Source organism: Drosophila yakuba, chromosome 3R (assembly GCF_016746365.2).
Source record: "Drosophila yakuba strain Tai18E2 chromosome 3R, Prin_Dyak_Tai18E2_2.1, whole genome shotgun sequence".
Taxonomy (NCBI): Eukaryota; Metazoa; Arthropoda; class Insecta; order Diptera; family Drosophilidae; genus Drosophila; species Drosophila yakuba.
This window is the reverse complement of record NC_052530.2, coordinates 12,778,733-12,790,745: the sequence shown is the minus strand read 5'-3', so window position 1 is coordinate 12,790,745 and position 12,013 is coordinate 12,778,733. Positions and strand designations below refer to the sequence as shown.

General features: G+C 40.7%; 3 protein-coding genes across 3 annotated transcripts; 1 reads left to right on the top strand and 2 right to left on the bottom strand.

Moving 5' to 3' along the window:
- Positions 1-1,144: 1,144 nt before the first annotated feature.
- LOC6536590 (UDP-glycosyltransferase UGT5) lies at positions 1,145-3,875 on the bottom strand. Its single transcript, XM_002097130.4, has 3 exons — positions 3,474-3,875; positions 2,549-2,808; positions 1,145-2,485 (listed from the first exon to the last, which is right to left on the bottom strand). Exons 1-3 carry the CDS (start codon positions 3,724-3,726, stop codon positions 1,412-1,414), a joined length of 1,587 nt encoding a protein of 528 aa, XP_002097166.1. The 5' UTR covers positions 3,727-3,875; the 3' UTR covers positions 1,145-1,411.
- Positions 3,876-4,295: 420 nt separating this feature from the next.
- Positions 4,296-6,311, bottom strand: LOC6536589 (UDP-glucosyltransferase 2). Its single transcript, XM_002097129.4, has 2 exons — positions 6,037-6,311; positions 4,296-5,758 (listed from the first exon to the last, which is right to left on the bottom strand). The coding sequence occupies exons 1-2, from the start codon at positions 6,278-6,280 to the stop codon at positions 4,434-4,436; spliced, it is 1,569 nt and encodes a 522-aa protein (XP_002097165.1). The 5' UTR covers positions 6,281-6,311; the 3' UTR covers positions 4,296-4,433.
- Positions 6,312-7,071: 760 nt separating this feature from the next.
- LOC6536588 (UDP-glycosyltransferase UGT5) lies at positions 7,072-9,165 on the top strand. The gene is made up of 3 exons (XM_002097128.4): positions 7,072-7,389; positions 7,454-7,713; positions 7,931-9,165. The coding sequence occupies exons 1-3, from the start codon at positions 7,152-7,154 to the stop codon at positions 8,990-8,992; spliced, it is 1,560 nt and encodes a 519-aa protein (XP_002097164.1). The 5' UTR covers positions 7,072-7,151; the 3' UTR covers positions 8,993-9,165.
- Positions 9,166-12,013: the final 2,848 nt, after the last annotated feature.

The following is a 12,013-nucleotide window of genomic DNA, read 5'->3' as shown; positions in this document are numbered from 1 at the left end:
AGAATATTTTCTAATGGCTTACAAATACGTGCCCCAGAGTGCACTGCACTAAATTCGTTGTTAATCTCAGAAAAATTCCCCGATAAGTCTATAAAACCATGTATATCAATCAGTCTATAATATATCAGCAGCCTACTTTGCTAATAATATTCAAATGCATTCTGAGCGAATTATGTTCACTCTAATATATATGGCTTCGGATTACTTTACTTGGAGCTCAAATTGTTCTTAGGACGCTTTGCGGGTTTTGCTGTGGCCCAAAATGTTGGTAGAGAAACAATAGCTCCTTGGATGCACTACTAACTCGGATCGGCATTAAAGCCGCCAACATTTCCGCGGAAAACGGTGATTTTCCAGCAGCATGGCCATGGCCCAAAACAGTTTCAATAAGTTGGGCTACAACTTTTACACGCCTTTTGCTTGGAAAAAGGATGAGAAGAGGAAGATGCACGGCAAAGAAAATAAAAGCATTTAGCCGGGGGCGTTGGGTGGGAGTGGCAGGGGCTGGGCAATGGGAGTGGGCGTGGCACTCAGCCCGTTGCTGTTAAAAATTTGAACGCGCTGATGGGCATTTTTACAACTGAAGCGTTAACTATGTGCAACTTGCAGCAGGAGGGAAAAACTGGGGTCCATGAAAATGGGAACCAACAAAGAAAAGTTTTCGCCACTGAACCGAAAACATAAATACCCTTGGTTAAAACAATAATGAGTTGATAAAGATAAGTTCAGTGCCTCATAATTAATTTCTCTATATATATTAGTTACTAAAGATTGAGAATATTTTTAAGCATTTACATTTATAAAAGAGAAAGGTTCAGAAAAGTTTGCGGATTAAAATGTATTTTCAATACGCATAAAATTTCAAGACTTTTAGATAAATTAAAAATTTTATTATGGTTGCAAGCCGTGAGAGTATACAACTATAAATGAAATGTAAGCAGCTGAAAATAAAATAGGATACCGAGCAAAATAGGAAAGCAGCGTGGCATTTTTTCGATAGAAACTCACAATATTTCCCATTTTAGTTTACAAGCTTCGAGCCGCAGGCTGAAAGCAACCGCACAACCCACCCCCCTCTGGAAAATCAAATGAAAATTTCACGAGCTTTTCCAACAACACTGAATCGTAGCAAATTCGAAGACAGTTTATGTAAAAATCCGTACATACCAAATATATTTTTGCTGATTTTATTACAAACAATTACAATAAGAATATGAAAAGAAAATTGCACTGTTTTCATTTTGGAGTTGGCTTGAAAATATGAAGGAGTTTTCATAAAACTCTATACCTATTTCATTCATTTACTACACTAAACAATTATTTCTTTATTATTGCCAGTTAAAAGCTAATTTGTCTGTAAGCACCCTAATTTAAACTAGTCATGGATACTAATATTACTTATCACTTGTGCTTAATTTCGCTTGGCTTTCGGCTTTGGCTTGGGACTCTCCTTCTTCACGAACAATTCCTGCAGGAATCGCCACACCAAACGGATGAGCAGCAAAATACAATACAACACGAATATAATGCCACCATATAGTATCAGCATGGCGTCCAGATTGTGGTATTGAATGAAGTTCAGATCCTGACCGGCACTCCTCAAGTACTTGGCACCCTTGTGCCGGGACACATGCTCCACCCAGTACACGGCTCGCTCCAGTGGAGTCTGCGGCTGGTCGCGGTATCTGTCGGACATGTCGCGCACCTTCTTGGTGGCTTCAGGATCGTTGATGATTTTCTGAACCGCTGCCAACAGTTTGGCAGCACTCAATTCCTCGTAATGAACAGTTACTCCGTAGCCATTCTGCTCGGCACGAGCCATGTTCAGGAACTGATCGCCAAATATGGGAATGCCCACGAAAGGTTTGCGGTGGTAAATGGACTCCGTGGTGCTCAGCAGACCGCCGTGCGTAATAAAGGCCAGCACATTGTCATGGGCAAGGATGTCGTCCTGCGGGAACCAGTCCGAGATGAACACATTAGCTGGCTTTCCGGGCAGATCAGTGTCCTCGAACTTCCACAGCACTCGCTGCTTCAGCTGGGCAAAGGTGTCGATCAGCGCCTGGCGTTTGTCCAGTGGCAGTGTTTTGCTCTTCAGATTGGAGCCCATCGAGAAGTAGATAACTCCATGCTCGGCACCCTCGATGAACTCCAGAATGTCCTTGGGCAGCGGCTGGCGCTTTCGGTTGATGTGCATGCCGCCCACCTCGATCATGTTTGGTGAGTAGGGTCGTGGAAAGCTGAGCGATACATGTTGATTGAGCAGAACCAGGGCCGTGTTCCTGCGCATTTCGTAAAAGTCCTGTTTGTTGTTGGGGAAGTACTTGCGGTACAGGGCTTCCTGGCGCGGCAGATAGAAATAGTTGAGGAAAATGTACTCGTAGGTGAGGAAGGCCTGATTGCCCACTCGCTCTGCGAGGGACATACGGTCACTGAACTTGAGCAGTGCACTGGGCACATATGAGGGCGGTGAAGGTGATCCCACCTGAAATACAAGGTAATAAACATAAATTATGAGGGTTCCCATATCAATTAAAAAGAAACCCACAAGATCTGTGTTCCAGCTAATAGCTCCAAAGGTGCCCAGTCCTATAAGCGGAGCCTTGAAGTGCTCGGCGAATCCGAAGTGGGCTTCGTTGAGGAACACCTCGGATATCACGGCGTCAAAGGTCTGGTTGGATTTCATTAGGTCTATCACAGATTGTTCCTTCAGCAGTAGTTCGGTTATCTCAATACCCATCTCGTGAAAGTTGACGATCTGCTTGATTATGGGCTGCTTTGAGGATTCCAAAAGGTTGGCTATTCTACCTAAAATAATAAATAGCTTGTTAAAACGAGTTTCTCTTAAACAAAATAACCACGTCTTGTCATAAAAAGAAATAACCAATAAGTTATTTTAAAATCCTAAAGTGCTTAGAAACCATGGACGTTATCAGCGGCAATCGTTGGCTAGGCTTATCGATTTAGATTCCTTAAAAATTGAGTGCAACTCACTTTTTATTGTGCAACTTCTTAAGGAAAATGTGAAATGACTTTGAAAGTGGTTAAGCTAATAAGCTGAATTTATTTTGTTATGTAATTCTTATAAAAACTAGAAATCAATGTTTATCAACAAAAGGCTTGGGTGTTATTCTGAAATAAATATTTGAACGAACTTAAATGTAACCCAACCGGTTTACACCATAGGCCATAATTTACAATATGCTTCACATGAACAAAATGTAGATATTTATAAAGAAATTTTCTGAATGATTTCACTATTACAAAACAACACAAATAAATTATGGGACATTAATAATATTAATAATATGATTCGGCTGTGCTCTTGAATTTATAATGGAGTTCATTGTTCAAACTTTAGATTCCATTCACAAATGATTCATTTTTAGAATTACAGGCGCAATGTCTGTAGTCTCACTAAATATTACCTTAGATTGTGTAATGATGTTCTTAAACTCGTTAGCTTAACTCACCCTGCATGGAAGTCAGAATGCTCTTGGCCTGTACATCTTTGATGTTCTTGATGGGTTTCTTCGGCTCAAAGGGGGAGATAACGGTCACCTGATGACCCGCAGCGGCTAATCCCTTGGCCAGGGCAGATCCCACATGGTAATGGGATCGGGCGGCGGTATGGAGCACCACCAGGTAGTTGTAGGCAGAAACGCAGCTCAGCAGGCCGAACAGCAGCAGGGTTAGAAAACCCGTTTGGCCAGCTGTTGGTTTCATCGTTAGTTACAGAAACTACGAATTCAAAACAATTAATTCGGCTTAATTGTGGCCAGTTGTGAAATGCGTTCTTAACGGCCAACGGATCGTGAAACTGATAATGATATATGTAGGGGTACGAACGCCTCGGCGCCTCGCAGTAAACTGAGTTAACATGCGGCTGCGATGAGGTAATTATAAGTGGTTGGGTTAGGTCCCAATCAAATTTGGAGAGTCTGCTCTAAGTCTCCATGTCTGTGATGACCAGCACTTTTACTCTCACGCCCTCTCCTTCTCATCGTTACGCTGCCGAAAACTCAATATTTTGTAGGCTATCCACGATCGAATGTCCATATCTCTACAAAGCGGAGCGGCTCTCTCGTTCTAAAAACGATTTATTATCAGTTTTGGATAGGTTTCATTCTCAATTCTCCTTCGCTTTGTTTTCGTACCCGCTTTTTTGGTATTGTGTATAATTTTGTTTTGTTTTTTTTTTTTATTCGGTTCTCTTTCAACATATGTTGTTGGTAATGAAAACTAAGCGGGAGTCTCAGAAAACATTTCCAACCAAATTTGAATCAAAATTCTCGTAAGCCATCAAAAATTTAACAACTTTTTATATTTTATGAGAGGAAATAAATTTATGTAATTTGTTGTCACCTAAATGATACATTATACTTTAAAACGATAACATTCTGTACATAACATTCTATACATTACAATAAAAACTAGTTAACTTTCAGCCTTGAAGTCTTGGATTTTAGGAACCTGCCCCTTATAGAACTAACCAAAAACCGAACCAACAGAAAGATGAAAATAACAGTCAATCCAATAACCGAAACGAACGCCGCCAGGACATCCAGATTGTGGTATTGAATAAAGTTCAGATCCTGACTGGCACTCCTCAGGTACTTGGCTCCTTTATGCCGCGTCACATGCTCCACCCAGTAAACAGCTCTCTCCAGTGGCGTCTCCAATTGGTCCCGATATTGATTGGATATCACCTTGACCCTTTCCGTGTAGCCAGGATCACCAGTAATCCTGTCGATGGCAGATCGGAACAGCGAAGCCGTTAGTTGGGCATACTTCACCGTGATGCCATAGCCCATTTGCTCGGCTCTAGCCATATTCATGAACTGATCACCGAAGAAGGGAATACCCACTACGGGTTTTCCATGGTAAATCGATTCCATTGTGCTTAAAAGTCCGCCGTGGGTTATAAAGGCAATCACTTTTTCATGTGCCAGGATATCGTCCTGTGGCAACCAGTGTGATATGAAAACATTCTCGGGCTTGTCAACAAAAGTTTCCTCCTCATACTTCCAAATAACTCGGTACTTGAGACCCCTTAATGTCTCCACAATGGCCTTTCGCTTTTTCTTCGGTAAATCTTTGCTGTTCAGATTGGAGCCCAGTGAAAAGTAGATAACCCCATGCTCGGCTTCCTCGATGAATTTGCGAATATTCTTGGGCAGTGGCTTTGGAGCCTTTCGATTCACATGCATGCCGCCCACTTCGATCATGTTCGGAGAATAGGGCCGTGGATTGCTGATGGACACGTGATTGTTCAGGAGCACCAATGACGTATCCTTGCGCATTCTATAAAAGTCCTTCTTGTTGTTGGGGAAATACTTTCTGTAGAGCGCTTCGTGTCGTGGCAGATTGATCAAATTCTCATAGATGAATTCGTATATCTGGAATCCCAAATTCTGAGCCCGTTCCCAGAAATTCATGCGATCACCAAACCGAAGTAGGTTGTGCGGCACATACGATGGTGGTGAGGGTGTGCCCACCAGATCAGAGGTCCAACCAGTGGCGCCCAAGCTGCTCAGGGCGATCAATGGTGCTCCAAAATGTTCTGCAAATCCGTAGTGAGCGTCGTTCATGAAGGTCTCGCAGATAACTCCATCGAAGGTTCGGTTTTGTTTTAATAACTCCTGTACACTCGGCTCCTTTAAAAGGGTTTCTGTTAAGTCCAAGCCCATTAAACTGATTCTTGGATATCGCAATATAACCGGCTTTTTGGCATTCTCCAGAATTCGCGCTTTGTAAACTATGGGAGAAAAGAATGATAGCATTTAGCAAGCAAATAACCAAGCAAAACCAAATAGCTAATGAAATTATCTTGTCTTTTAAAGTCTATTAAAAAGTTCTATAAAAGGAACTTATATACCCAAAATTAGTCACAACAACAAATTTGTTGTTGACCCACTGGGATTTAGACAACATTCACGTGTACCTTATCGAATCAGATAACGCATATTTCAGACGATAAGCAATACGTGCCAAAACGTTGTGGTTTTTGATTAGCAATGATATGATAGTACTCACCGCCCATTACGGTGATAATACTCGGCGTGTCCACATCGATGATGTTCTTAATGGGTTTCTTTAAGGGAAATGACGATATCAAAGTGACTTCATGACCGGCGGCAGCTAATCCTTTGGCCAATGCAAATACGACGGTGTAGTGCGACTTCGATGCAGTGGGGCTGATCATCAGGTAGGAATAGCCCCATGATTGGCCCAAAAGGGCTGAGAGTATCAAAAGCCAAGAATTGGGGAGCCAACGCATTGCGACAGCGTCTTTGAATGTTGAAAGCAGACTGAAGCGGGTTTGCTTTTATTTCTGGTAGTTATAGTATTTGATAAGATTTTTTGTAGATTAGTAAATGTTTTGAAGTGGCTGCACAGACAGAATATTTTCTAATAACTTTGTATGCACACATATTCATTGACGAAATGGTAGGAGGCAAAGTTCATATATTCTTAAAAGAGCTAAAATATTATATTACCTTCTGGTTCTTAAAATCATTGGACTAAATTTAATAAAAGCGTGATATTTTTATATTAATATTTTTTTAGTTGAGCTAAAGTTTTTCTCTTTAAACATTCGGTTTCTCTCTTTAATTAAATTCTCTCTTTGACTGTAAGCATTTTTTTGAGTAAAACACTTTGAGTGAGTTCTCTTGAGAACTTAAGAAATCATGAGAACTTAATGCTGACTGATCAGCGAATTTTAAACCCTTGGCACTGCACTAAAAAAAGGCATATAGATTTAATAAAAATATGTATACTTAATTACAGCCAAGTGAAGTTGGGCAAGCACTTTAACTACAAAAATTAAATGATATTATTAGAAATAAAGCAAAGCAAGCACTTAAACTATATTTTTCATCAATTGTTTATAGTTGTAGGTCATTCAACAGTCGACTTGACAAAATCGCAATCGAAATAGTGTGTTTACCATTCGGCTCTTGCCATTGTCATGCTGGGCCTCACGCAAAGGTTCATTTCACAATGATTGTTTGTATATATATACTCACTCAGATATCTATATAAATCCATGTTGAGCGCGATATTTATTATCAGTGTGTTGCAGCAACGTGCTCAGTTCGGTTCAATTTGGTGTTTGGCTTTTGGTTCGCCGGCTGATTTTCATCATCATGCGTATATTCACCTTGATCTTGGGGCTACTTTGTAGCTTGGGATACTCGAGTGGATACAACTATCTGATGGTTCTGAATTCCGCCGGTCGTTCCCACTTTAATGTGGGTCACGCCTTGGCCAAGGGATTGGTCAAAGCTGGCCATGACATCACCGTGGTATCCGTGTATCCTCTGAAGAAACCCATTCCGGGCTATACTGATGTGAATGTGCCAAATATATTCAATGTCATGGGGGGTAAGTAAAATTATAACAATATACTTATTTTAGTTTTACTATTTAAAAACCCTGTTTTTATTAGGAGACATTGCGGCCTTGTGGTCATCGATCCAAAAACCAGTGACTCAGAAACTCATCGACCACTATCAAATGGGATTCCGCATCACAAGAGGTCTTTTCGAGGACCCCAATTTCCAGGATTTTCTGAAGAGCAACCAAAGCTTCGATGCGATCATATGTGAGACCTTTTACAATGATGCTCATTACGGTTTGGCGGAGCATTTTAATGCCCCACTTATTGGATTGAGCACTGGTGGCGGTGTGACATTTATCACTGATATGGTAAGTAAAGAAGCTATCCTTTTAGTTCTAAAAAAACAAAAAATACCCTGCTAAGTTGTATAAAGATTTTCCAATTTCATAAGCTTGACGAAATACATTCTGTTCGCCATTCATATTTCGCAATTTGTGAAATAATGTTCCTCTATTGCCGTACACTTAGTGTATAAGACTATTTACGGATTATGTGAAATACTAAATATATATTTTTCCTCTTCAGGTTGGTTCTCCCGCTCCGGCTTCGTTTGTGCCCCACATAATGCTACCCTTCAACGATCACATGTCACTGTACGAACGCCTTTTGAACGTGGCCTTCCTTGGCTATGAAAGGCTACTGCTAGACTATTATTACTTACCCAATCAGGAGAAGTTATACAAGGAGTTTTTTCCGGGAAACAAAAGGTGTTTCTATGAGATGCGCCGCAATGCCTCCTTGGTGCTCATCAATCAACATGTTTCACTAAGCTTTCCGAGACCGTACACACCCAACATGATTGAAGTGGGCGGCATGCATATCGACGGCAAGTTGAGTCCACTGCCCGAGAAGATTGAGAGATTCATCAATGAGTCAGAACATGGAGCCATCTACTTTTCCATGGGATCGAATCTCAAGAGTAAGGACTTACCCCCAGCAAAGGTGCAAGAGATCCTGAGAGCATTAGGTGGACTCAAACAGCGAGTTCTGTGGAAATTTGAGCTGGACAACCTGCCCAATAAGCCGGAGAATGTCTACATCTCCGACTGGTTTCCACAGACGGACATATTGGCCCATCCCAAGGTCCTGGCATTTGTGACCCACGGTGGTATGCTCAGCACCACGGAGTCTATTTATCATGGCAAGCCCGTTGTGGGATTGCCAATCTTCAGTGATCAGTTTTTTAACATGGCTCATGCCGTGCAAACTGGATATGGCATCATGCTGGACTTCAAGACGCTGAATGCCGCTGATTTCCAGAAGGCCATCGAGAGGATTACCAGTGAGCTCTCGTACACGAAAGTGGTGCAGGGCATGTCCTTGCGATATCGGGATCAACAGCAGACGCCACTGGAAAATGCGGTATACTGGGTGGAACATGTGACCCGCCATCAAGGAGCTGCCTATTTGCAGAGTGCGGCCCAAAGACTGAACTGGTGGCAGTATCACAATGTGGATGTGCTTCTGATCATTTTCGGGGTAGCTTTCCTATTGGTAATTGCACTACCCTTTACCATCTTTAAGCTACTCAAAAACAAATTATCTATAGGAGAGAGAACTAAAAGCACTAAGGTTAAACGCAACTAGAAATGTACCTATGCACTTTTGTAAAATAAAAAGTTGAAGCATGACAGTTCATTTAAAAAAATCTATGATTTAGTATGTTTGTAAAATAAGGGAAGCAAAACCTGCCATTTTATTATTTTGAGACCCAATAAAAACGATAGGGCCTTGTTTGCCCATTCAGATCATTGTGAAAACCATAATGGGAATTTATCTCGAACAAACCGTTGTAATTGGCAAACATTTGAATTTCTGGCCACCCGTTTCCATTTCCATTGTGCCACATCCATTTCCTGATGCCACAAGCAAATTACTGCCTAACAGCATGCTGCACAAAATTGTTTTCATCTTTTCCACCCAGCGCACAAACAATCGCTAACTCGCATCGAAAAGTTGAGATGTATTTTCATGGGCTGCCAAAAATACATTTCGCTTTTCTATTATTGGCCACGTTATCAATGTACACACGTGCCGGCCGCTGATTGATTTCGCTAGAAAGCGAATCGAAACGAAACGAAATGAAACGAGAGGAAAATATAAACCAAACGCAAATGACAAAACAAAATTGGAAATGCAGACGATGAGGGGCAAAAATTTAAATAGGCACTCGAGCATTAAATTAAGCAGCATCAACTTGCGTAGGTCGCGGAAAATCAGTCAGAACGAGTGAGCCAGGATAGCACAACACAAGGAGTGCCACTGTGCCAGCCGCCCACGAAGGAAAATATAAAATAAAGTAAAGGAAACCGCTCCGAGGTGCAAAACGGCTGAAATGAAGGAAATGAAATGCCAAAAAGACAGAGTTTCCCCTCTCGCAACACACACGACAGCTTTTCCGAGTGTGTTTGTGCACTGAGCGAAAATATGGAACGTTGATCTCATATAAGTGCAAATATGAAATGGTTATCTTTGTATGCTACTATTTTATTCTTATTTAAGATATTATTTTCTATAGTATTTGGTATAAACTAAATGAATGAATATAAAACATTAAGTATTTTCCTTTATTTTAAAAATATTTTTTAAACAACAAAGATGTAAACTTCTGTTAACAATACTTCCCTTTATTATTTTCAAACAATGAAGAAATATTTGTTCTGTGTAAGAGCGTGTGCAATGACATTGAAAAGACACGTTGAGCGAGAGGCAAAAGGAAGTGAAGCAGGCAAAAATATGGAAAATATACGTAATGTGAGCCAAAAAGTTAGCTATGCACAAAAACTTTTTGATGGCGCGCTGAAAGTGAAAAGTAAATTTACGCTAAAGTCGCCGAAATGCACAGTAAAGGGAAAATAAAAATTGAGAGTTGAGTGGGTTTTTTCTTCTGGTTTTTTTTTCGCCAAGTTGAGGGGGCGGGTGGCGGGATAAGTTGCAAAAGAATATGAAATGGCAAGAAAAAGCGAAATGAAACGGAAGTTCAAGTTGATTTGTTTGCAGGCAAAGTGGAATTTTCCCGGCACATCCCCGCACCACCACTCACACATTGACAGCCATTTTGCGGAAACGGAAGCTGCGTTTCAATCGTACTTCTGATGAAGTTAACAACAACACCGAGAGCAGCAACAACAGATGGCTGTGGGGGCAAATAAATTTAGCATAACAATGGTAAATTTACGAGTGTGTGCGCCGGTACAACGCTGCGTATGCGTATTATGATTTTGATTCGCGTATTATGCTTATAATTTCGAAAATTGTAATGCCTATTTTGGTGCCTTGCTACGTTTTCTTTTGGCAGCAGTATATGTAACTCAAAGAATGCTAGGTATCAGCTAGCATTAAGCTTTGTATACTTCTTGGCAGTGTTATTTTTTCATGAACATTGAACTAAAAGACACTTTTTTATGTTAAGGGCAACGCATGCGGATTGAAAACGTTGTCCTTTCGTTTTTTAAACACCTTCGGGCTATGATTCATGCATGTAATGTCTGCGGTCCTTAATGTCGCAGTATCGTAATTAAAAAGTGCACTGCGGCGCCATAGGCGTTATTTTTCTTTTTTTTTGGGTTTTCCTGATATATCACACATTTTCCGAGCGACCCCCTTGCCATCCCCTTCAGCATATGCAGAGATTGCGCTTGAAATGACAGTTGCACTTGCACCATGACAATGCGCCCGAAATGGAAAATGGTGCTGGGAAATGGGGTGGGAAAATCGTAGTGGGGGAAGGGGAGTTGGGGGCTATGCAGCGGGGCAAATTGATTGCGATTGTTGAGTTGATTGGCAGGCGACACACACACTCGCACACACACGTAGACGTACACATATTCACATATATACATATATAGATTGACTGCATGCGACACTGGCAAACAAAAGCGCCGCTTTGTGGTTTTCATTGTTGATGCCTTTTTGCTCGCTTTCTGCTTTCTTGCTCCTTGTTAAAGGACCCTTTTTTTGCACCGATTCATTTCTGCTTGCCGTTGAAATTAAGTTCGTTTTGTCTTTTGGATTTTGGCTTTGGCATTTTTAACACGCGCAATTTAGAAGATGACAGATAGTTTACTGCACCATTTAGACAAAAGAAAATTTCAGTGCTCGACGTCGTTGGAGTATTTTTTAGTTGTATTTAAATTGGGTTTGATTAGAAGGGGATTTAAGGCAAACTAAAGCTACCAGTTACTTAAATTCTTAACTATATATATACCTAAATTATTTGGATTAAAATCTATGGATAATTTATTAGGCATAGCAAATTGTCTTTCCAAACAAATTCTTTTCTTTAGAAACTAAAACTAGAGAATTTCCACTTCTTGTTCGAACGCTTTAAGTTGATTGTTATTAATAAATTAACCCATTTTAATTTCGTTAAACAATCAAATGTTAGTTTAAGACTGCGGGACTTGCCCAAAGCAAAATGTTTTTAGTTGATGAAACTCAGAACTTCAAGCGCATTTAGCGAAATGCTCTGTTTTTTTTAGAGCATAAAATAAATTGATTAAATTTGCGCTGCCTTTGGCTGTGGTTTAAAAGTTAATTGTTGTCGCTGGCGGCTAACGAGCGGTGTATGAAGTGGTAAGTAAATGTCCAAATTATATAGTCAAAAAC

What these genes read in the sequence shown, in the direction of transcription:
- LOC6536590 (XM_002097130.4), bottom strand. Translation starts at nt 3,726, where the DNA reads ATGAAACCAACAGCTGGCCAAACGGGTTTTCTAACCCTGCTGCTGTTC. An exon ending in CATTCTGACTTCCATGCAGG is followed by an intron (nt 2,809 to 3,473) that starts GTGAGTTAAGCT and finishes TTATTATTTTAG; the next exon opens with GTAGAATAGCCAACCTTTTG. An exon ending in TTAGCTGGAACACAGATCTT is followed by an intron (nt 2,486 to 2,548) that starts GTGGGTTTCTTT and finishes CTTGTATTTCAG; the next exon opens with GTGGGATCACCTTCACCGCC.
- LOC6536589 (XM_002097129.4), bottom strand. Translation starts at nt 6,280, where the DNA reads ATGCGTTGGCTCCCCAATTCTTGGCTTTTGATACTCTCAGCCCTTTTG. An exon ending in TATTATCACCGTAATGGGCG is followed by an intron (nt 5,759 to 6,036) that starts GTGAGTACTATC and finishes TTTCTCCCATAG; the next exon opens with TTTACAAAGCGCGAATTCTG.
- LOC6536588 (XM_002097128.4), top strand. Translation starts at nt 7,152, where the DNA reads ATGCGTATATTCACCTTGATCTTGGGGCTACTTTGTAGCTTGGGATAC. An exon ending in TATATTCAATGTCATGGGGG is followed by an intron (nt 7,390 to 7,453) that starts GTAAGTAAAATT and finishes TGTTTTTATTAG; the next exon opens with GAGACATTGCGGCCTTGTGG. An exon ending in TGACATTTATCACTGATATG is followed by an intron (nt 7,714 to 7,930) that starts GTAAGTAAAGAA and finishes TTTCCTCTTCAG; the next exon opens with GTTGGTTCTCCCGCTCCGGC.